The sequence below is a fragment of the Vespula vulgaris genome, chromosome 5 (assembly GCF_905475345.1).
Source record: "Vespula vulgaris chromosome 5, iyVesVulg1.1, whole genome shotgun sequence".
NCBI classification, from domain to species: Eukaryota; Metazoa; Arthropoda; class Insecta; order Hymenoptera; family Vespidae; genus Vespula; species Vespula vulgaris.
The window spans coordinates 766,672-788,822 of record NC_066590.1 but is presented as its reverse complement, the minus strand read 5'-3'; the positions used below and the strand labels follow the sequence as shown (position 1 = coordinate 788,822).

Genomic DNA, 22,151 nt, shown 5'->3' with positions numbered 1-22,151 from the left:
TCGCAAATTCTGAAGTACCAACATTTTGATTGGTCCACCTTTATATATATATGTATATATATATATAATCAACAAATTTCAAAATATGCACTTTTATTATGTTTATTTACGTTCATACGTAATATTTTAATCTGATAAAATATTTTTTTGTAATATTTCCATTTTTTACTATTTTATCTCGTATACATTTCATAATGAATACATATGTATCTATTACAGACCTCGATGATTTCATCACGTAATAACCTTTAAAATAATCGTGTACATGTAACTTGTGTTAATAAAACATTTTTACGGGACATAAATCATATATAATGATCCGTCAAATGATCTGTAGAATGATCTAACAAATATGTTTAAACGAACTGATAAAGACGACAATAATTATTCCGCGGTACCTACGAAACGTTTGAAACTTGATGGATCGAGATCTTCATATTCTGGTGCAAGATCTAAAAGTGATTCTTCGAGTAAACAAAATGTACGTTTCGAAGATGTATGGGGCGATGATTTTGCGGAAGAAGAGATCGAGAAAATGGACTTTGTAGCATCTCAAGCATGTTTGCATGATGATAATATTTTCATTGAGTCCAAAGGAAAACAGAATGCTCTTGTCACAAAAGAGAATCTCCCATCGACAAGTAAACAAATATTCTATTCTACTAATACAGAAAATCCTATTTCACAAGTAAAGACATTTACGCAAGGTGATGACTACACTGATTTTGAAAAGAAATTACTATATAAACAGAATTATAACTCGACGTTTCAGTTAAATAGAAACATCACTGTATCTGATAATAATGAACATAAAGATTTAGAAAAAGAATTAAATAAGTTAAAGCTAGAAAGGAATAAGTTATTGAATGACTTTATAATGAAAGATGGAGAAACGGTTTTCTTAAGAAATCAATTACAGCAAACGCAGGTACGTGCAGAAAATGATAAGGTAGAGAAAATGCATTTGATCGAAGAACAGGCTAAACAACATAGAACAGAGATTAATCAAATCTTTAAGGAAAAAGAAGATTTAAAAACTCAGCTTGATTTACAAGCTTTAGAGATAGAAAAACTTTTGGAACGATGCAAGTTGTTAGAATCTGGACATATTAAGTTGGTTGAACCGCATACCGCTAATACGATGTCACCTAATATTAATCGTAAAATTAATATAAAGAGTCATTCATCGTCTAGTACTAAATGTACAAGAAAAAAAGATGCTGATACTCAAGTATCAAACTTGTATCATAGAAACAGTCATTTTTTAAGAACATTGATATTTCATTATCCCCTTTTGAAAGTTCCATCACAAAGTTTTGAACCTGCATTGCCAGAAAAATCTTTAGTTGAAATTCAGATAACAGAAAAAATTGGAAAACAAAATTTACTCATTTTACAAGAAGAGCAAACATTTAGAATTTTTGAAAATCCTGATCTAGTAAAACCCGTAATCACTACGATAAATGGTAGGAAATTATCTTTAGAATTTGTCTTATCTGATCTTGCTACAATCAAAAATAAGGCAAGCTCAGAATTGGATTCTGATGCCTGTATACCTATTATAAATAAATTAGTTTCAACTTCAAGGGAGTTGATTATAAATACAATAATTGTTTTGCGAACTATTTTTCATGCTATGAAAAATGATGACATCAGAGATATGAATGATCTATATTTTTCTGATGTTTATAAAACTCCAATTTTTTATACCAAATCTACGTGTGATGCAAATGCATGGCATGAAAATGAACACGGAATAGAAGCTAGAAGAATTTTTGGCATTTTATCGCATATTGCATCCGAATCATTTTATCTTAGTAATTACATAGCAGGACAAACGTCATTACTCGTAAACGAAGATACATCTTACGAGGAATATTCTAAATATATGATACGTTATAATTCTTGGGATAAAAGAGGTCTAGATTTTGAAATGTTAGAAATGATTTTACAGCTTGTAAGTTCAATAGGACTAGTGAGAAGATCTCATCAATTTAGTGGCCTTATAAGTGCAATTGCAGAGCTTTTATGTAATGTATCCAAAAAAGTTGGATATTGCGATAGCGGAATAGATTTTGTTTTTGAGATATTTAAAGAATTAGTGTTTTCAAGACCCCTGTCACTTTGTTACGTTCCATTAACTAAAATGATGACGACCCTTATTAATTATAATACGTTTCTTGAAAATATTTGTACAGATCCGCATAATATGGCTGAAAACATCTGGGAAGATCCTTTACGTTTTACGTCAGATGCTTGTATTTTGCAAATATTTATAAGACAGATTGAAAATGTCGACTTTGATCTCATAACAACAATAAACATAACACATTCATTACTATCATTTATACAAACTGCATTACACACAAATGCTCTTCTTGTAAAAACCGGAAATTCTTGTAATTGTTGTATGAAACTTTTAAGACTCATCATAAAAATGTTATGTCGATGCTCAGAGGTGTCTTTAGGTAAATTACAATTTGAAAATGACCTATGTATATCCAATGATGACTTCCTTCCGATGAATATAGATTATAACTTCACGGAACGATTGAACAAACAGTATATACATTGTACTGAATTGAAGAAATATGGTATAAAAGAATACATGAAGCAAATGTATCCAAAGGATCGATCAGACAAAAATTATTGGATTAATATCAAAAGAAAACAATTAACTACGATGAGAGATGGAATTAAATTTTTACGACACTTGGCAACGTGTGATCCAGATTTCATGATACGATTATCGGATATCGAAGATTCATTTCATTTATTTATGAATAACATTAGTACGTTCGATAATTTAATCTTACATGAAAACGAACGAGAAGCTATAAGTCTCATCAAATCAACATTCATATTCGACAAAACGTTACTACCTGAAGGTCAAACGAATAAAAATAAAGTTAGTCTAAATGAATTAAGCATTGCGACGAATTTTCGAAAGGAATTTTCTGATTTTGCTTCGCAAGAAATGGTAAGGAAAAATAGTAATATAGAGGATTGTCATAATATATTCGTAGCGTATAAGAGTTTGTACAGTAATAAAAGTAAACAATATTGAAATCATTGTATGTAACAAAGATGGAATAATTAGATGTAAAAGAATTCGAATATATTAAAAAAATTTCGATATTTCTATTTTTTTCCTTCTACCTTAACCTCTCATTTTTTTTTTTTTTATCGACCTCTTTTCATTTTAGTCAAACGAGAATGGAGATCGATCGATCGATCGATTCTTGCTTCGTATTAAATTTGTCCTTACCTTTATACCATTTTTATTATTTTTCGAACTTATTTTATACGATTAACAAATTCTTTTAGAAAATGTTAATTAATAAATAAAATTTGTGGACGTAAGCTCAAATTGATATTTTATACATTTTTCTTCAAAATAGCGTTTAATTTTGCTCGCGTGATCATTGGTTGTAAATTGAAGTCGTTTTTTCGTGATAACCAGAACGATTGGAATTGACCAACGAAACTACTGTAATTAACCAATCATCGTCTACTCTTCTACTTAAGGTGAAAGTAACATTACGGCAGTGATTTCATTGAATCGTAATAAGAAAAAACACTAGAATCAGTGTAGACTACATGCTGTATAATGTACGAAACAGCTGATCACCGAGGGTAGTAAAAAAGAAAATCTATATTATAATTGGAAGACTATTAAAAAGTAGGTTAAAAAAAGGTCATTCGAGAAATACAATACTGTTGCGCCAATATTTTACATCAAGATTTATTTGCGGAGCTATATAGAGTTACCAAAGTGTAATTTTTTTGGTATAACAGATGTTTGTTGTGAGAAATGTCACAAATTGATATTCAGGATCTATTTGATAAAAGCAGGTGAGATGGCCAGCTGTGTATAATAATGTTTATCCACGTTACATTGATCGTATTGCTCTACTGTGATTAATCAATAATAAGTAATTTTCTTGGAATAAAAAATATGACATATCATTCTACAATTTAACATTACATAAATATATTATCAACGAGTTCTATAAATACCTTCTGCAATGCAACTAACCTACCATATAGCATATTTATAACATATATTCATCTACTTGAAATATTTACGTATATCAAATTACAGACAATGAAAAGATATTTAAAAACTAATGAATTTATATAAATGTTATCTGTGTTTAATGATTGTAGATTTTTTTTAATGAATTAATTAATGTATATTCTGCAGGTTTCCCAATAGCTGGTACCGTGTATCTTTAATATTATATATACCAGTGGGTATAATTCTTGTATTAGTGCGACTTTTCATCACTCTACAGCTTTGGCTTCTTGCATCATTATTACCAGATTGCAACACGCTCCGTACATATTTACATCATTGTCTTAGTTTTGCATTTGGTATTGTGGTCAAAATAGATCCAGAAGGGGAGTCTAGAGACAAACAATCGAAAATTATAATTGCTAATAATGTGTCAGTTTTGGATCATTTTGTTTTGCATCGAGCGATGCAAACATTAATGCCTAGTGTATGGGAAATACCTACTGCTCTCAGCTATGCATTGGGATTGCAAGAAATGGATATGAGTAGTAAAGAGTCTCTAATTGCAAATATAAAACAATGCCTTTCAACATCCCATTGCAATATCGCGCTACAACCTGAATTTGGTACAACTAACAGCCGCGTTGCTTTGTTGAAATTCAACTCGTGGCCCTTTAGCATAGAAACTTCTGTTCAACCTGTTGCTATTAAGGCAACAAGGCCTGCAATTACATCTGTACAAATTACATCACTGGCATCTACGTGGTGGACAGATGTTTTTTGGTTTATGTATGTTCCCTACACAGTTTTTACCTTAAAGTACTTGAAAATTAAAAGAAATACAGATCATGAATTGTTAGCGAGAGAAGTAGAAAAGGATATAGCAAATGCTCTAGGACTTAATGTGAGTTCTCATACTGTATCGGACAAAGCAGAATTTGAAAAGCGTTGTATCATGGAAAAAGCACACAGCAGGATACTTCCTGCAAGAGGATCACAAAACACACAAGTAATGCATAATATAGAAATACAAAGAATGGCAAGACAGGTCAGTGAAGTGCTTCCATTCGTTCCACATAATGTGATATTACGTGATCTTTGTAAGTACATTAACTCTATCTCTCTCTCTCTATATATATACATACACATATTTACTTTAAATCAACATTAATTAATAACACGTAAAATAATGTTACTGTTGTAGTAAAAACCAGGAATGTTGATGTCACTATTGCCAATATTCTTGATGGCATAGTTGCTTATACTCCTGAACCTAATTCTCAGACAACTACATCTGTGGCATCTGCAAGCAAAACACAAACAAATGTAATAAAAGATAATAGTTGCCTTGGCACTACTTCATTCCAAGAAAGGAAAGCTCAAATGATCAGAGAAGCTAGGGAAAGGTATATTCAAAAACATGGACTGAAAAATTGCTGACAGTCTTATTCTTCTTTTATCATAATCATAATATTGTCATTAAGGATAAATATATTATTGATGTTTTACTGCATATGTATTTACGATTATATCACATGAATATAATTCTATTTCTAAAAAATTATTGTGTTACTTATTATGCACATAACCATTGTAACAATTCTTGGAATCATTTTATTTCTTGGGAACTGTACAAAATATTACAGATTGAATGTCAAATATAGCAGTCTTTTAATATGTGTATATTCAGTGATTTTGTCTAATCTAAATTTAGTCATACATATGAGAATAATATTCCTGATAAACTTGAATATAAGCTTCTTTCTCTGTAGGTGTCATTTCTGCTATTAATGTATCATTAACATCTGTAATAGCAACACTTTTTCCAGCCACACTGACTGTTGGTACTAAATCATCATCTTCAGAATCCATAGTTTCCACTTCACCTATGTAATATTAATAAATTTCATAATATATATTGTTAAGATATAGATGATAATATACTGTTCTATGTATAATGTACCTGTATCAATAGCTTGCATATCATTAATTTCTTCATTATCACTACTATCACTGGATTCTTGAGGTAATACTGCTTTTATAGCAGATGTTGTAGAATTGGTCCCACCTTTCTTTTCATGTGCCAATAATACTGACATGATATCTTCACCTTGTTTAGTGTTTGTAGTAGTAGTATTTGTGGCAGTGGCAGCTGCTTTATCCAAGATTGTTTCCTGGGTATTTATTCCATCAGCCTGAGAGCCATCAGCATTAATAACAGTACTTTCCATCATCCAAATAGGTCTTTCTTTTCTACGATTTGCTGCATTATCTTCAGAAGATTCATCTCCAATGGTAACATCAACCCTTGTATCTTCTACCATAAAACCAGATGTTCTTGTTGCTTCACCAGACCATTGTTCATTAGGTGCCCTAAGATTGCTTGGTTTTCTTGTATCAATACTGAAGCAAAGAAAACATTGACGGAGGATATACAATATAAACATACAGTATATATTGTAATGTTCGATATATACCCTCGAATAGTATTAATATCCACTGGCTCAGGTTCTAATATTTCAGGTGCCAATTTAATACCTTCTACTGCCCTCAATAAAATATACAAAGGTTCTAATTGTTCATTAAATTTGGCTAATAACAATCTAGAATCTTTTTTAGGAAGAGCAGACTGATCCTCTTCAACTATTTCTCGACAAAATGTACATCTGAATTCACCAGTTGACATATCAAACAATTGATCTGCCTAAATCAACAAAAATTTTAACAGATAGTAATCAAATTTACTATTACATTAGTTACATTTTTACAAGACTATTAATTTATATTACTTCAAGATCTGTAAATGTTTTTAAACAATTTGTACACTTGAAACTAGCTCTACTAGTTGCATCTCGTTCTTCAGTTTCCATTCTTTTTCTCATTAGATCCAGCTTATATTTTACCACATTTACAAACGTCTGAAATAATGTACAGATTGTATGTAACAACTTGGTTTGGCTATTAATCATAGACTATCTATTACCATATGTTTTTATTTACCTTATAATTAATAAAATAGTAATTGACTTTTTGTGCTTTTCCATCAAATCCAGTTTCCATTTTTAATCTAACTTGTATAAATTTGTCATTACGTAAAGTAGATATTCTTGCCCTTAACATTTTACGTTCAAATTTTAATAGTTCACAAATATCATCCTCTTTCATACCTGTTTGAATCAAACTTTATTAGGAATATAAAACTATCTTAAATAATGGAGTATATATATACATTTTTAACATTTATAATTATACAATATTCTTAACAAAAACTTTCATTAAAACAGATAAAGAATTGTTGTCAGCATATTGATTTAAAAACTACTTACAAGGATTTCTTACTAACATATCCACAATTAAAGCATCTTCTATAGTATAAAAGCCACGTACAACAAGACGAGCTAATTGTTTCAAACTACTGGGAACTTCTGTAACAATCTTTTCTTCCCCACTCATTTTTTTGTTTTATATATGTCTATAGAGCAATAATATATATAACAAAAATTGGCAGATACAATTATTCCATCGATAAAATATTTCTCTTAATAAGACTGTAAAAGAATATAAATTATAAAACATAAATAAAATCATTTATATTATTAAATACGTGATTTAATTTTATTTAATGTCTTAAAATCACATTATAAATCAAATTAATATTTGACATTACGAGAAACTAACCTAAAAAATTTTTAGATATTCAATAATTATTTTGTATAATACACCTATGATTATAATATAATCAAATAGAAAATGATTTATTTTCTATTACGAACGAGAATAAATTGAATAAAAAAATGTTATGAATCATAATTATAATCATACAAAAAACAAATTATTGTAACTCGTCACTTGGCGTGAGACTTGTTTGTATCGTTATAGCTCGTAGGTTATATCCATATATGTACTTAGCATCATCAATGCCATCTGTCAAGTTAAATTAGTGACGCATTAATTACCAAATAACCTAAAATAAATACTATATGTTATAAACTATTAATGGCAGCGATAGATAAAGTTAAAATTATTGTAGTTGGTGATTCTGGTAAGTAAATCGAATAATTTATAAAAATTTTATTTTTATAAATCCTCTTTAGTAAAAATAAGAAAATATGATATTCATAAAAAATCCAATGGTACTTTTAAAGAATACATTTTCTTATGTAAAGCACAATATTCTTATATCCTTTGGAATTAGATAAATAGATCAATTTTCTTATTGCTTATTGTGATTTAATAAATGCTACAATATTTTTTTACACATTTATTTGGTATATAGGTGTCGGTAAAACATCATTAACCCATCTTATATGTCATCAACAACCGATCAGTAATCCTTCTTGGACGATAGGTTGTTCTGTTGAAGTGAAATTGCACGAATATAAGGAAGGCACACCTAATCAAAGAAGATATTTTGTTGAATTGTGGGATATAGGTGGAAGTCAAAACCATGAAAATACAAGATCTGTCTTTTACAATCCTACGAATGGTACAGACCAAGAAAAAATATTCTATGTCAAATCAATATATAGTCTTAACGTCTATAAAATTTTTTATATTTTGTAGGTATAATATTGGTTCACGACTTAACAAACCGTAAATCACAACAAAATTTACAGAAATGGTTACAAGAAGTATTAAGCAAAGATGGAAATTATTCAAAATCAAAATCATTCGATGATTTTGATCCCGAGAAATTTGTAGGATCGACTCAAGTAAATATAGAATTGAATAACGTTTATATGTGTTTAGCCTATATAAATATAATTGAAAATTAATGTAATTTCTAGATTCCAATATTAGTTATTGGTACAAAACTTGATTTAGTATCGGAAGTAAGATCAAACATGCACAGACGTACTTCAACTATTGCTGAAGAATGCGGGGCTGATGAGATATTTTTGGTATGTTAATATTTCATAGATGTTTATACATTTAATAAATAACAAGATACTTTATTTATAGGATTGTTGTCAAGTAAGAGCATTGGCAGCAGGTTCTAGTTCATCCGTAAAACTCAGCAGATTTTTTGATAAAGTCATTGAAAGGCGTTACTATGCTATTAGAGAAGGCAGTAGTTTAGACAAACGAAGAATGACCACCTATACTTCAACATACAATCCAAAACTTTATCATAATGACTAAAAATATAGTTTATTAATCTAAAGGGATATTTACTTTATTTTTTTTCATATTTTTACATATTATAATAGGAAAGATTTGAAAGTAAATCTTGACGAATATTATATTGTAAATATTGTATTAATATTAACTTCATATGAAATATACGCGTTTCATATATAATATAAATTCATACAAATAATAATATAATAAATAATATAATAAATATAAATTCGTTACAAGTAACGAAGCTACGATTGGCTGAACGCCAGCTACTTGTCTTTCTATGTCACATGAACTTCGTCGAAGGTTTTTTGACACATATAGTTCCTAGTTACCTCTTTTTAAGACTTTTTCCTCCTGTAATAATTAATGAAAAAATTTTATCATGTATGCAAACATAAATTCGATCAATAAATATATTATTTTTTTTAAACAGATCAGAAACGATCCTATCTAAATACGGTAACAGGAAATGACATTGAGTTAAAGGTTGAACGTGTACTTCCTTTTCAACGTATACACATATTCGTGGATACGATAAAGACGTAAAACTACGTCATCGTCTTGCTTTTTTTAACCTCCCTTACGTCATGCTGGTAGCGCGCAACACATAAAAATTTCAAAAGATCTTTCCCGTACTTTCAAGAATAAGTACTGAAGTGCATATACGTTGTAAAAGCTGAAGACATCGTTAGTAGTGAAACTGTCGCGTCAAGTTAGATAAGCGTATAATATTTGATAATGATCGTGACGTAAATCACCTGACTTTCAAACCTGCGTGTAGACCAGACAGATTTTTTCTCTTCTTGTACTCTGTACGATTTTCATTCAAGTCTAAACTTCGGTATGATCTTTGGTATCTTTCCACAAGTGTAACGTCCGAGCTGTCTTATGTTTCCATATTGATCGCGTTCAGTTAGCTGCTTTTATAAAGCGCAACGATATGAATAAATACGTTGTGTAAATTTTTTTTATCTATTCTGACATATTTTTTACGAGCATATACATACGTGTATCTCTGTGTACATTGAACTGAATAAATTGAAAAAGGAAAATTCTTTTTTTTATTTCCTAACTAATGTATGTAATATTCCATTCATTACTCATTATTTTACTGAGCATGTGCAATTCAAATTCCTGATGAGACATATTTCTTTAATACTGACTAAACACAACCATATTGAGTATATTTCTTTTTAAAATGATAATAAAAACAGTGACTAGAATATTTGGAAGAAGTTTCCTTTTACCTATAGAAATTTATAATCTATTTTTTTCTTTCAGAATAATTACAACCACAATGATTAGCCTTCTTGTGAAAAAGTATTCTGGTTTGAATTACATTTCACAATTACTGCTACGATCACAAACTGTTTTTTCCTTTCAGTATTGTGGATATGTTCATGATGTAAAATTAAACGTTACTAATGGTCCTATTGAAGCTTTGAAAGAAAAGATAACTAAAAAAGAATTAATGAATGATGAACATCAATTAAAAGTAGTAAAAAGTTTGCAAAAAATATACGAAGAAGTTCATGAGTATAAACCAGATCAGTTTAATGTATTAGGAAAATGGTTTGGATGGAAAAAAAAGGATCCACCAAAAGGGTTGTATCTTTATGGTGCTGTTGGTGGTGGTAAAACAATGTTAATGGATCTTTTTTATAATTGTTGTCAGGTATCTCAACTTAGATTTTAAGTAAGTAATGCACATGGGGAGCCAAAATATGTTAAAGAATTCTATGACAAGGTATGATATTTTTTCAGTGTAATTCTATAGTGTAAAGGACACGTTGCACAGGAAATATAGCTTGTACAGCCAATGGAATATATTATAAAGACAATCATAGAAGCGATGTAAAGGTATAATGGCTTTCCATATGCAATACGGAATAAAATTAAACTTTGCTTTAATGTCAAGCAATATTGTTACTACCGTTGACTATGTTGGTTTAGATTGAAAATAAGAAACGTGTACATTTTAATTCCTTCATGCTTGATGTGCATAAGAAAGTTCACGAGGTAAAGAAGACTATAGTGAGAGATACTAATAGTACTAAACTTCAACCATTTGATCCAATACCACCAGTAGCCGCTGCTATTACAGAAGAAGCTTGGTTATTATGCTTTGATGAATTTCAGGTTTCGATTTGACAATATTTTTTTTTAAATGAAATTGTATTTTTGTTTTATATATCGTGTTATATTATATATTTCAGGTGACAGACATTGCGGATGCAATGATATTGAAACGATTATTTACTGAATTGTTCAATAACGGTGTGATTGTTATTGCAACAAGCAATAGATCGCCCGATGACTTGTACAAGAATGGATTACAAAGAGGAAATTTTGTACCTTTTATAAAAGTCTTAAAAGACCACTGTTTCGTCGAAACATTAGATTCTGGTGTTGACTACAGGTCGAGAGCTGGGTCTGGAGATAATAAAATATATTTTATGTAAGTTAATAATTATCACACAATATTTAATACTATTATACAAATAATTATTAGAGACTTAAATGTATTTAAGAAAAGGGAAAGATGTTGTAAAAGATGTCGATAATGTTTTCAAATATCTATGCTCAAAAGAAAATGATATCGTAAGACCACGCACAATTTCTATAAAAGGTCGTAATGTAAATTTTCAAAGGACTTGTGGTAGAGTCCTGGATTCGACATTTGACGAATTATGCGATAGGGTAAATATATTTTTTATACCTTCATTATTTTTAATATTACACAACATGTAAACAAATATGTATCATCATTTAACAATTTATAATTATTTAATATTACTTTGTGTATCTTTCTAGCCTCTTGGTGCTAGCGATTACTTAGAACTAAGTCAGGCTTTTCATACAGTCATAATAAGAGATGTTCCACAACTAAATCTTCGATTAAAATCTCAAGCAAGAAGATTTATTACTTTAATTGATACCTTATATGATAGTAAGGTAATGCTAAATTATTTCAATGAAATATATTTCATTATAAATTAATATAAAACATATACTAATTTTTTTTAGATAAGAGTCGTGATATCTGCTGCAGTACCACACACACAATTATTTGTAGCAGAAGGTGAGAGTGAATACACAGATGATAAACGAATGTTAATGGATGATTTGAAGATTTCAAATGATTCTGTAAGTATAAAACTCTCAATAAGATAGAAAAAAAACTGTAAAATAATGTTAATAAATATTTTTAGGCTGATCACAAGTCTAACATTTTTACTGGCGAAGAAGAACTTTTTGCTTTTGATCGTACTATATCCCGATTATCCGAAATGCAAACATCTCAATACTGGGAACGATGGGAACAACATAGATAATGATAATGTCACTTTAGTACAAATTATTTTAGTAGTATTTTGTAGTATTTCATTGAAGCTAATTATGGTTCAAATTGTTTCAATGATTCATATTCTTTATATTGAGTGACTTAATGGTACCTGGTTTCTTAAATATTGTTTTAAAAAATTCAAGTAGATTATTTATTAATTTATATATTATTTATTCTTAATTTACGATAATATATTTATGTATATATATATATAACTAAACGTTACTGAGGTTGTTAAAAGGAATGTACAAATGCGATTCTTTTTTATTGAGAGTTGTTTTTGGATGAACAAATTTGGAATAGAAATTGTTTTACGTCTTTCATTGTATTTAATTGTTTATTTTTAATGTTCAGAAAATAATGAATGAAATAGACTTCTTATTCTATTTAAAGAAGACACGAGAAATATTTGGTTACTCACCGATGATCGTAATGACCTTATTTTGACAAACCACCCGCCTTTCTTTCACGACCTTGTCAGTGATTGTCGAACTGAAAGTAGTTCCTTTATTAGTGTTATATTACTACGCAAGACAGACAATGCTTATTGGTTCCTTCAAACGCGGTAATAAGTAAATCATAAATATAATGGAAATATTTTTTATAAATTGTAAAACAAGATAAATAATTTATACATATGTATATATGTATTGAATTACATAACGTTTTTAAATTACTATGTTGTATTATATCTTGATTTGATGTGGAGATTGAAGATAAGAAGGAATTCGCGAGAAAAACTTGTGCGAAGAAAATTTTAATGTATATCTTCTCATGTAAATTTTTGAATAATTAGTTCTGTTTGTATCTTTCAATTAAAAGTATGAAATATATACGAGTATTAAAGAAACGAAGGAATACGCATATTGTTACAATATGAATGGAAATGATCGTTCATTGTCGCCAATCGATATAGTTTATCTTGCTTCATTTCTGTACTATCCCAATCGAAAACATTCGATTCATTCTATGTTTCTAATGAATTATAAGATTAAATTATTATCGACATGTGTTTATCTTTTTTTTTTTTTTAATATGTTTTTATAAACATTAGTAATAGTAGATAATATATACATATGTATATTAATGATATGATCCATAAATATTTCACATGCTTATAAATCTATAAAATAGTATTGAAACAATATTTTAATTAGAATATATGATAATAAAAGTAGATGAAATTAAGAGTATTTTCAAAACTACATAAACGTCTCAGTTCAAAATGTCTGATAATTCAAAGGAGGAAATAGTAATGGATGATGCAAATACAATTAATAATGCATTTTCTACTGGTAAATAATTAAATACATTGAATATTCTATTTATCATTAAAAATTACAATATTTCGGAATTAAATATATTATGTAATATATTATTATTTCTCTTTGCTTTGTAGATTTATTAGATGTTTTTATTGATGAATTTGAAATAAATGAAGAAGTAAGACAAATAAAACATGAAGCAAATTGTATAAAGGGAACTGATAAAATTGTTACATTACTTAAAGCTGTTACTTTCGTCGATTTAACTTCCTTAAAGGGCGATGATACAGCTGCTACAATTGAGAAATTATGCAAAAAAGTAAGGTGTAGTATATGATGGTATGCAAATATAACAGTGATTGTTTTTTTATTTTTTTATTCTTTTTTTTTTACAGGCTTTAAATCCTATTGATGAATTAAAGTTTAATTGGGATGAACCATTACGTACAGCAGCTGTATGTGTTTATCCATTAAGAATACAAGATGCTATAAAAGTGTTACAAAATAGCGATGAAAAGCATAACATTTCTGTAGCTTCTGGTAAATTTGTCCCATTTACAATATCAAATTTTTGTATTTAGAAAAACATTAACTTAATAATTCAATTTTTGAGTAGTAGCTGCAGGATTTCCCTCTGGTCAATATCCTTTGCAAACACGTCTTGGGGAAATATATTATGCAGTGAAAACCGGAGCTAAAGAAATTGATGTCGTTATTAATCGGCCTTTGGCTTTAGAACATAAATGGGAAGATCTATATAACGAATTAAGAGCAATGCGCGAAGCATGTAATACAACATGTATGAAAACGATACTTGCTACAGGAGACCTACCTGATTACTGTAATGTATATAAAGCTTCAATGGTAGCTATGATGGCTGGCAGTGATTTTATTAAAACATCTACTGGAAAAGAAAGTGTAAATGCCACTTTACCTGTTGGGATAGTTATGTGTAGAGCTATAAAAGATTACTATGCGCAGACAGGGAAAAAAGTAAGCAGATTAATTATGTAATATAATATTTATACTCTGCAATGATATGATCATATCAATTTTATAATTTATTTCTTTAAAAATATTTAGATTGGATTTAAGCCAGCTGGAGGTATTAAAACCGCATCAGATATCTTAGAATGGATGACATTAATTAATAAAGAATTGGGTGATTCATGGTTAAATAAACAATTATTTAGAATTGGTGCGTCCAGTGTACTGGATAGTATTGCTAATGAAATTAATTGTACAATCAGCTGTGATGACAAATAATGAATGAGTACATTTTATATTTTTTAGAAAGTGTTACTTGATATAATTTTACATTATAATAAACTCAGACGAATTTATTATAAATTATTTTTACTATAATAATTATTGTCTTGTTAAAATAATTTTGCGATTCCGGAGTAATAGAAATAAATATCGATGAAAAAAATCGATAGGTTAAAATCGAATATCGTTTACCGCCATTTTAACTGCAGTGGCGTCGCCTGCAATTTCTTTACACAATCAGAGACATTACACGCTTCTGTCTTTATCGTCTAGAAAACCAAGATGGTAAGTTTGCTTTGCGTTGTCAATTCAAAATCCGTTTACATCGGACGTATACTGTGAAATATTTACAGATTTTTACGTGGAAAATATTATGTATTAACTAAATTTTTCAATGGCGTATATATGTAACATTAAATTGTGTTGAAAGAATTTGAAAAACAAGTGCCTTTGAGACGTGCTGCTTCTCTTATTGAAAATTTTACTTTTCAACTATGTTAAGTTTTGCATTTAATTCATCTTCAATTACAAATTATACGATTGCCATCATACATTTAAAAATAATGTTTATAAACAGTGCTTGTTTATAATTATATAAAATACACGCTTGAATCGGAACATAACCTAACAAGTTCGTTTATCATTACAATCTGTTTTTTATTTATACTTTTTATTTTTTATATATGGTTCTGACGTTTACATGTTTATTTTTGTTTGTTATTAAATGATAATTAAGTGTTTTTGCTTAGGCTCGCGGTCCAAAAAAGCACTTGAAGCGTCTCAATGCTCCCAAAGCATGGATGTTGGACAAATTGGGAGGTGTCTATGCACCTCGTCCATCTACTGGACCACACAAGCTCAGGGAATCTCTTCCCTTGGTCATATTTTTACGTAACAGGTTGAAATATGCTCTAACTAATTGCGAGGTTACAAAAATTGTAATGCAACGACTTATCAAAGTTGATGGCAAAGTACGTACTGATCCCAATTATCCTGCTGGGTTTATGGGTGAGTAAAGCACCGTATACTTTTTTTTTTATGGCCTTATCGAAGCTGTAATATTTTTTATAACGAAGTACTGCAGTCAAAATTGGCCAAAAATAACCTATAAACTCCTTACTTTTGGTCACAGATTGAATTAGATTAAATATTCTTGCTGTATTACCCAGAAGGAGTACAAGCTTTATATTTATAATTAAATGTAGAAGTTATGATAGGAACGTATTGATTAATTTTCATATAATAAGTCAACAATATCGATTAATAGACATTATTCATTATAGATGTTATTACTATTGAAAAGACTGGTGAATTTTTCCGTTTAATTTACGATGTGAAAGGACGTTTCACTATTCACCGTATCACAGCAGAGGAAGCTAAGGTATTTTAAAATACATATGCTAAATTTATTTCATATTATTTAAGCTTCTCATCCCATACTTTGTTTTTCTTCATAGTACAAGTTGTGTAAAGTTAAGAGAGTCCAAACTGGTCCAAAAGGAATTCCTTTCCTAGTTACACATGATGGAAGGACCATGCGCTACCCAGATCCTCTAATAAAAGTTAATGATACTATTCAATTGGATATTGCCAGTGGAAAAATATTAGACTCTATTCGTTTCGATTCTGGTAAATATTTATCATTAGTATATTAATGTGAGAGTAAAGTTCCAAGAAGAATTTTTGTTAAATATTGAAAATTATATTTTTGAAAAAAATATTTACTTTTAGGAAATTTGTGTATGATCACCGGCGGAAGAAATTTAGGTCGTGTCGGAACAGTTGTTAGTCGCGAACGTCATCCTGGTTCATTTGATATTTGTCATATTAAGGATTCTCAAGGACATACGTTTGCCACTAGGTACGTTGATGTAAATTAATGTTTTAATTTGGCCAAAATGATATCATAATATCTATTGCAAGAGTCCTAGTGTAAGATAGTCAAAATTAATTTTTTTCATTATATTCTCTAATTGTGACTATCATATTACGAAGGGTATAAATTTACCAGAAGTTGCTTATTTCATACGAACAATTTTTAATAACGAATGATTTGCGTAGGTTGAATAACGTATTCATTATTGGAAAAGGTCTGAAGGCATATATAAGTTTACCAAGAGACAAGGGTGTCAAGCTTTCCATTGCGGAAGAACGTGACAAGAGGTTAGCAGCAAAGGGAGTGAATTAATGTACATTTTCAAAAAATACCCAAATAAACTAAAAGTTTTTTGGTGAAACATAGAACATTTATTTAATGTTCCACCATTGCGCAATACGACTGCATACATATCTCTATGTAAAAATAGTTTATATATAATTGACAGCGTTATAAGATCGATTAAGATTTTAATTTAAAAGACATATTAGAAGTTTCAAAATTGAAGTATCCTTAATATTTTATAAGTTTAATGAACACATATGCAAGAGAAGATTTCAATCGACAAAAGCAGTTAACTGCGTTTAACTTTGGACCAATGTGTTGTCCGTTTGCAACATAAAATATACATTTCTTACCAAGTATAAAGATAAATATCTACGTTCTACTTTTCTGGCAGCCAGACTTCTGCATTTAAATTAAGCGAAGCTTGCAGAAGAGCATTATATTGGTCGTCTTTTTGTTTTTCGTTTCCTCGTTGAATATCTTTGGCAGCTTTTAAGTACCTACAAGGAAAACGAGCTTGAATCGATTAGTATTCTATATATCATGGGAAAATATATCAATGAGATTCAAATATATCATGATTAAGATCGAGTGAACGAGATAAATTTGGAATACTTGTTTATACAAAGAATCGTGTCTTTGATTTCTCTTTCAATGGAACGCGATGCATCTGCCTGTGAAAATTCAGCATTTTTGGAATGTTTCAATCTTGTTAATGGACAAATGCGAACCCATCCGCCTTCTCGAACGCAAGGAGCGCTCCAATCTCTACCGTTATCCCATGTCGAAGTTGAATGATTATTGATGTTATTGCCTTTGAAGTCACGTCGAATGCATTTGTCCATCAATAAAGGATTATAACGAGACCAAGAAGTCGGACACATTTCTGAAGATTTCCTAAACTATGAAAGAATCAATTTACTAATCATAAATAGCTACACGATAAACGTTGATACTTTAAGAAACTATAAACCCTACGGCAGAACGTGTTTCACTATATAGATTCATGATGGTGCCACCGTTTCGATTAAATTTGGATTTTTTCTTCGTAGAACGATTCGCACAAAGTTTGGAAGACGAGTTTTCTTCGTTTACTCGATCGTAAGACCAGATCTTAAACAATGATAGTCCAGTGTTACAGACTGGAAGGCCTAACAGATCGAACAAATCGTGTAATAATGGTTTCTTCACTTCCGAATCGATCTCACATTCGTTGCTTAGAGCTGGACTAAGGTTTACCTTAAAAAGATTTTGATATTGTCAAAATACAGTTTGTACATAATGACATATTATTGTACCTCCAATAACCATGGTTTTAAATTTTCATCGATTAGCACGTCGAAGCCAAAGAATTCGAAACAATTAGATGAGCTTGGTATACCAGCTGCTTGACTTATAATCGTTAAACTCACGAGACAAGCTATTCTTTGCCAGAGAAACCAGTCGAAGTATCCAGCCTGCTCGAAGTATCGTCTGAGTTGTCTCAAAGTCCACTTGCAACCTTGGAAAGAAAAATGGAAGAAAGGGTTGCGTAGTCGTTTAAAGGAAAAAGAAGATATATGTATATATCTTTAACGAGCTTACCAGCACCAATGCGTTCTTTTTTTTCCGAATATCCTGGACCTAGTTTGTTCAAGGAGAAGTTCGTTAAATGACGGAAAGGATCGTCCAACCGTTCCAAGGAAAATTTCTCGGTGGCAAATCGAGCTATTCCTTCTTTGTAAAGATATATCGTCAAAGGACGATAAGAAGGTACGCAAACGTAAAGACGTAAGTCAAACTTGTAGCCACCGATGAGAAGAGGATTTTCTATGTACCTTTGTACAACAGCGGAATTGTTGTACGAGAGATCGCTTAATTTCTACGATCAATGAAATAGAAATATATCAAACGGATTAAAAGGAATTAATAAAGATAGCTTGAGAATTCTTACACGGAAAAGAAATATTCCTCTTCCTTGGCTTTGGCTAACCGGCTTGCAAATCCACACTCTATCATCCTTCTCGTAACGACTACAATCTTCCGCGAGTTTCGTATATTCCGAAGGTAAATTATATCCTATAGGACTGACGGGAGATGCATTATATTTTTTGTGATAGTGCGCGGAGGGATTGGAAAGGAATTATCGTGCATGCTATACCTGAAATCGTAAATCGAGCCATGGCCCTTTTTCATGCATTTTAAATGACGCACGAGATTGTCCTTTCTACAGATCGAGTTTCCCTTTGGTATTCGATTAACGAACTGGAAAAAAACGATTGAATATCGAACGAAAATATTTCGAATCGAAATCAATCGAAAATACGTGTGAAATATGAAAGAAGATAAGAAAAGGAGAGATTCGACGTAATTTTTACCTGCCAAGGAAATAATGGTTTGAATTGGGTAAGAGGAAAACCACCGGATCGCCACCATAAATTCCATCGATCTTTGAATACATTATTTTCTCCCGCGTATTCCCTCCATCCTCGTTCCGTGCAAACCTACGGGAAACGTGGGTAATTTCTTGAAGCGTTTAAAACCGTCAATAAATCGTTCGAAATCGTTTCAAATTGACGTTTATTTTCAATTATCTCGATGGAGACGTAATATATAAATAAGGTTTCATAAATCATCCATTTAAACCATTCACAGACGGATAGAGAATTCTGGGTATTCCGAATACGCGAAGGTCTTCGCACGAAAGCATTCACATCGGAAGTTCGTTCATCGCGTTACGCGCTCAACGATTTACCAACTCTCTCGAACACTAAAATAGGATTGCCCTTGATTTATTGTCGTGTTATTAAAGCATTAGGAATAGCCTGCTGCAATATCGAAAGCCAGTCAAGGACGACGATAATCGAAAATTAGAGTCGTGCATTGCACTCTCTACCTGCTCGTTATTTCTCCGAGCGTAGCGAAAGCGATCTCAAACAAATAAGGGGTAAACAATCCCTCTTCGGTCAACCGCAAATTACGACCACGCAACGTCCGACTCACTTTTCATTTAACCCATTTTTCTATTTTCTTTTTTCTCTCTTTCCTACGTTCTGTGCCAGGTGCATTTAACGATCAAAGCCGCCCCAAGCAATTTGTCTAATAAATGTACCTCGTCACGAGCTATCTCCGGTACGAGCTTTCAAGTTCGTCTCTTCTTCTTCTTCTTCTTCTTTCTTTCTTTCTTTCTTTCTTTTTCTTTTTTTGCCTTTCCTTTCGACATTTAAATGCTTCGCGAGACGGAGAAAAAGTATTCGCTTTGAACGTTTTACGCAGTCACGAATTGTCGTGACATTGAACGATATCGAAAGACAAATCGAAAGACTCGCACGATGAGAGATACTCTTTTAATAATTGAGTTCGACGTGTCGTTTCAGAAACAATTAATAATTATTTCCTCTTCCCTTATCCTTGCATGTCGCATGTAGTTAATCATAGGCTTTAGAAGCTATGATCGTACACGCAGCGGAAACTCGTTGCGTCTGTTCGCCTATGCAGATATGGCATCTGTATCGTAGCTTCGAAAATATTTGGTTCAAGGTTAACAAGCAATGCTAACTTTGTAACCGGGCCAAATTAAAACCAAAGAAATTTAAAAGTTTGACGACAGATCGACTAATCTATTTTAAATGTACTTTTCGACTTTGAATATTCGACGACTTTTGTTCTATCCTGTTTATATCTGTTAGAATCGTTTCAACGATTTTCTACGATACCTGTACGAGTAGATGAGGTCCTGCGCCGTTCTCGTTGAGTCTGAATACGAAAGGTCCTTCCAAGCATTTTACTGCCATGCCGGAGCATGATATGTTTCATAGGATTGCCAAGAGGACGGTAAGACGTGCAAGAAACTCTGAAATAATTGCCATATTTAAGGAGGAATCAGAGTTCACACCTTGTAACACTTCGAGGTGACGTATACGTAAGTTCTTATTGTGAAAAATCAATGAGAAAGTTTGTGCCAGAAATAGGTGATCGCTAGCTTCACGCTATTCTCAAAGGATAAAAATAATCTGAGATCCCTGTAAATTGATATCACGAACGATATAAGATGATCGACGTTTTTCTAGAAGCGAATGATTACGAAAAGATATTCGTGTTGTATTAAAAAGTCAAACGAAAGGTGCTTTGAGCTCTTCTACGCTGCGCCTGCGTCAAATTCAAAATGAAAAGCCCGCGAAGGTAGAGATTCGCTACTCACTTATTTATCTTGCGATCGATCACGCTGTAGCCGAGACGATCGTCCTCTCTATCATTAAAATCATCAGTGTCTTCATTTTTTTTCTTTTCTTTTCCCGTTCAAGATCATGGAGAATCGAGTCCTTAATCGAAAAGTAGGAAAAGCTCGTCGAAAAAGGCGAGATGTATTCTAGACGAAATCTAGATTCTAACTGGCGCGTTTACGAGCTTTCGCGATCGCTCTGAGGTTCCTCGCAGGTGCGCAGGTTAATCCGTCCTGCTTCCGCGCGAGCTTGCGAAGGACACCGGAAGTAAGAGCGACCGCGTTTTACGTAAAAGAAAGGCGTAAGCTCGCGCAAACTCGCTCGCCTTTCTTAGTTAGGAATTCCGAAAAGTATCAATTTACGAGGAAGCTCATTAGGTACACGCAACTCGATCACAGCTTTGAGACTTTGAACTTTTCTACGTTTTTATACTTTGAAGGTTCCTCGAGGTGTCGATGTTGAGTTTTTAAAGACGAGTTTGTCAAAGGTATGGAAATTATTTGAATACAATTTTGACGTCATCGTTATTAAAAACGGTCAGTAATAAAAAGAAACGACTTGCTTTAACTTTGCCTTTCCCTTTTGCTTTGAAGTTGCTTTCATGTCGAATTACGTTGAACGTTCGATTTTGTACAACGTCGAATCGATAAAAGTATGCAGTTAGTTTCTTTTCGGGTTCGTTGAAAATTACTCTCTCGAGTTTAACGACCGAAGGAAGAAAGTTCAGTTTTATCGGCTTGCGATCGTGAATGGTATTTCGTGCGAA

At 31.2% G+C, this 22,151-nt stretch overlaps 8 protein-coding genes and 1 long non-coding RNA gene across 11 annotated transcripts; 6 read left to right on the top strand and 3 right to left on the bottom strand.

The window, feature by feature from the left end:
* Window positions 1-68: 68 nt before the first annotated feature.
* On the top strand, window positions 69-3,138 carry LOC127063810 (uncharacterized). Its single transcript, XM_050994037.1, has 2 exons — window positions 69-149; window positions 220-3,138. Exon 2 carries the CDS (start codon window positions 353-355, stop codon window positions 3,065-3,067), a length of 2,715 nt encoding a protein of 904 aa, XP_050849994.1. The 5' UTR covers window positions 69-149; window positions 220-352; the 3' UTR covers window positions 3,068-3,138.
* Window positions 3,139-3,580: 442 nt separating this feature from the next.
* On the top strand, window positions 3,581-5,603 carry LOC127063820 (lipid droplet-regulating VLDL assembly factor AUP1 homolog). The gene is made up of 3 exons (XM_050994057.1): window positions 3,581-3,855; window positions 4,208-5,118; window positions 5,223-5,603. Exons 1-3 carry the CDS (start codon window positions 3,815-3,817, stop codon window positions 5,456-5,458), a joined length of 1,188 nt encoding a protein of 395 aa, XP_050850014.1. The 5' UTR covers window positions 3,581-3,814; the 3' UTR covers window positions 5,459-5,603.
* Window positions 5,604-5,607: 4 nt separating this feature from the next.
* LOC127063819 (general transcription factor IIE subunit 1) lies at window positions 5,608-7,872 on the bottom strand. Its single transcript, XM_050994056.1, has 7 exons — window positions 7,697-7,872; window positions 7,345-7,566; window positions 7,019-7,185; window positions 6,808-6,936; window positions 6,496-6,722; window positions 5,982-6,421; window positions 5,608-5,904 (listed from the first exon to the last, which is right to left on the bottom strand). The coding sequence occupies exons 2-7, from the start codon at window positions 7,469-7,471 to the stop codon at window positions 5,729-5,731; spliced, it is 1,266 nt and encodes a 421-aa protein (XP_050850013.1). The 5' UTR covers window positions 7,472-7,566; window positions 7,697-7,872; the 3' UTR covers window positions 5,608-5,728.
* A 33-nt stretch (window positions 7,873-7,905) lies between these two features.
* LOC127063823 (rab-like protein 3) lies at window positions 7,906-9,827 on the top strand. The gene is made up of 5 exons (XM_050994061.1): window positions 7,906-8,060; window positions 8,295-8,504; window positions 8,582-8,730; window positions 8,806-8,919; window positions 8,981-9,827. Exons 1-5 carry the CDS (start codon window positions 8,015-8,017, stop codon window positions 9,158-9,160), a joined length of 699 nt encoding a protein of 232 aa, XP_050850018.1. The 5' UTR covers window positions 7,906-8,014; the 3' UTR covers window positions 9,161-9,827.
* Window positions 9,259-13,301, bottom strand: LOC127063825 (uncharacterized). Of its 2 annotated transcripts, none has more exons than XR_007781494.1 (4): window positions 13,166-13,301; window positions 12,910-12,980; window positions 9,901-11,575; window positions 9,259-9,496 (listed from the first exon to the last, which is right to left on the bottom strand). It is a non-coding gene; the product is annotated as an uncharacterized LOC127063825 (long non-coding RNA). The 2 variants fall into 2 exon arrangements; XR_007781493.1 differs by having other exon boundaries at window positions 13,148-13,283.
* On the top strand, window positions 10,341-13,336 carry LOC127063818 (putative ATPase N2B). The gene is made up of 7 exons (XM_050994055.1): window positions 10,341-10,817; window positions 11,096-11,281; window positions 11,359-11,600; window positions 11,674-11,842; window positions 11,957-12,097; window positions 12,170-12,289; window positions 12,355-13,336. The coding sequence occupies exons 1-7, from the start codon at window positions 10,341-10,343 to the stop codon at window positions 12,475-12,477; spliced, it is 1,458 nt and encodes a 485-aa protein (XP_050850012.1). The 3' UTR covers window positions 12,478-13,336.
* On the top strand, window positions 12,954-15,106 carry LOC127063821 (deoxyribose-phosphate aldolase). Of its 2 annotated transcripts, none has more exons than XM_050994058.1 (6): window positions 12,954-13,053; window positions 13,667-13,783; window positions 13,888-14,072; window positions 14,149-14,293; window positions 14,370-14,746; window positions 14,837-15,106. In XM_050994058.1, exons 2-6 carry the CDS (start codon window positions 13,714-13,716, stop codon window positions 15,017-15,019), a joined length of 960 nt encoding a protein of 319 aa, XP_050850015.1. In that variant the 5' UTR covers window positions 12,954-13,053; window positions 13,667-13,713; the 3' UTR covers window positions 15,020-15,106. The 2 variants fall into 2 exon arrangements, with proteins under 2 accessions (XP_050850015.1, XP_050850016.1); XM_050994059.1 differs by having other exon boundaries at window positions 12,976-13,053; window positions 13,664-13,783.
* Window positions 15,107-15,179: 73 nt separating this feature from the next.
* On the top strand, window positions 15,180-17,259 carry LOC127063822 (40S ribosomal protein S4). The gene is made up of 6 exons (XM_050994060.1): window positions 15,180-15,307; window positions 15,772-16,030; window positions 16,306-16,403; window positions 16,480-16,651; window positions 16,754-16,883; window positions 17,084-17,259. Exons 1-6 carry the CDS (start codon window positions 15,305-15,307, stop codon window positions 17,208-17,210), a joined length of 789 nt encoding a protein of 262 aa, XP_050850017.1. The 5' UTR covers window positions 15,180-15,304; the 3' UTR covers window positions 17,211-17,259.
* A 144-nt stretch (window positions 17,260-17,403) lies between these two features.
* Window positions 17,404-22,147, bottom strand: LOC127063817 (probable tubulin polyglutamylase TTLL2). Its single transcript, XM_050994053.1, has 10 exons — window positions 21,364-22,147; window positions 20,879-21,015; window positions 19,541-19,666; window positions 19,324-19,427; window positions 19,117-19,249; window positions 18,768-19,044; window positions 18,482-18,684; window positions 18,162-18,422; window positions 17,799-18,085; window positions 17,404-17,683 (listed from the first exon to the last, which is right to left on the bottom strand). Exons 2-10 carry the CDS (start codon window positions 20,954-20,956, stop codon window positions 17,563-17,565), a joined length of 1,590 nt encoding a protein of 529 aa, XP_050850010.1. The 5' UTR covers window positions 20,957-21,015; window positions 21,364-22,147; the 3' UTR covers window positions 17,404-17,562.
* Between the last annotated feature and the right edge of the window lie 4 nt (window positions 22,148-22,151).

Coding starts and splice junctions, on each gene's coding strand:
- LOC127063820 (XM_050994057.1), top strand. CDS start 3,815: ATGTCACAAATTGATATTCAGGATCTATTTGATAAAAGCAG. Junction 3,856..4,207: donor GATCTATTTGATAAAAGCAG/GTGAGATGGCCA, acceptor TATATTCTGCAG/GTTTCCCAATAGCTGGTACC. Junction 5,119..5,222: donor TGTGATATTACGTGATCTTT/GTAAGTACATTA, acceptor TTACTGTTGTAG/TAAAAACCAGGAATGTTGAT.
- LOC127063821 (XM_050994058.1), top strand. CDS start 13,714: ATGTCTGATAATTCAAAGGAGGAAATAGTAATGGATGATGCAAATACA. Junction 13,784..13,887: donor TAATAATGCATTTTCTACTG/GTAAATAATTAA, acceptor TTTGCTTTGTAG/ATTTATTAGATGTTTTTATT. Junction 14,747..14,836: donor ATGCGCAGACAGGGAAAAAA/GTAAGCAGATTA, acceptor AAAAATATTTAG/ATTGGATTTAAGCCAGCTGG.
- LOC127063822 (XM_050994060.1), top strand. Junction 16,404..16,479: donor TCACAGCAGAGGAAGCTAAG/GTATTTTAAAAT, acceptor TTTTCTTCATAG/TACAAGTTGTGTAAAGTTAA. Junction 16,884..17,083: donor GGACATACGTTTGCCACTAG/GTACGTTGATGT, acceptor TGATTTGCGTAG/GTTGAATAACGTATTCATTA.
- LOC127063817 (XM_050994053.1), bottom strand. CDS start 20,956: ATGGCAGTAAAATGCTTGGAAGGACCTTTCGTATTCAGACTCAACGAG. Junction 19,250..19,323: donor GGCTCGATTTACGATTTCAG/GTATAGCATGCA, acceptor ATCTCCCGTCAG/TCCTATAGGATATAATTTAC. Junction 17,684..17,798: donor ACGATTCTTTGTATAAACAA/GTATTCCAAATT, acceptor TTTTCCTTGTAG/GTACTTAAAAGCTGCCAAAG.
- LOC127063823 (XM_050994061.1), top strand. CDS start 8,015: ATGGCAGCGATAGATAAAGTTAAAATTATTGTAGTTGGTGATTCTG. Junction 8,505..8,581: donor CTTTTACAATCCTACGAATG/GTACAGACCAAG, acceptor TATATTTTGTAG/GTATAATATTGGTTCACGAC. Junction 8,920..8,980: donor GGGCTGATGAGATATTTTTG/GTATGTTAATAT, acceptor CTTTATTTATAG/GATTGTTGTCAAGTAAGAGC.
- LOC127063810 (XM_050994037.1), top strand. CDS start 353: ATGTTTAAACGAACTGATAAAGACGACAATAATTATTCCGCGGTACCT.
- LOC127063818 (XM_050994055.1), top strand. CDS start 10,341: ATGATAATAAAAACAGTGACTAGAATATTTGGAAGAAGTTTCCTTTTA. Junction 11,843..11,956: donor TTGACGAATTATGCGATAGG/GTAAATATATTT, acceptor GTATCTTTCTAG/CCTCTTGGTGCTAGCGATTA. Junction 12,098..12,169: donor ATACCTTATATGATAGTAAG/GTAATGCTAAAT, acceptor AATTTTTTTTAG/ATAAGAGTCGTGATATCTGC.
- LOC127063819 (XM_050994056.1), bottom strand. CDS start 7,471: ATGAGTGGGGAAGAAAAGATTGTTACAGAAGTTCCCAGTAGTTTGAAA. Junction 7,186..7,344: donor TATGTTAGTAAGAAATCCTT/GTAAGTAGTTTT, acceptor TGATTCAAACAG/GTATGAAAGAGGATGATATT. Junction 6,422..6,495: donor GATATTAATACTATTCGAGG/GTATATATCGAA, acceptor TCTTTGCTTCAG/TATTGATACAAGAAAACCAA.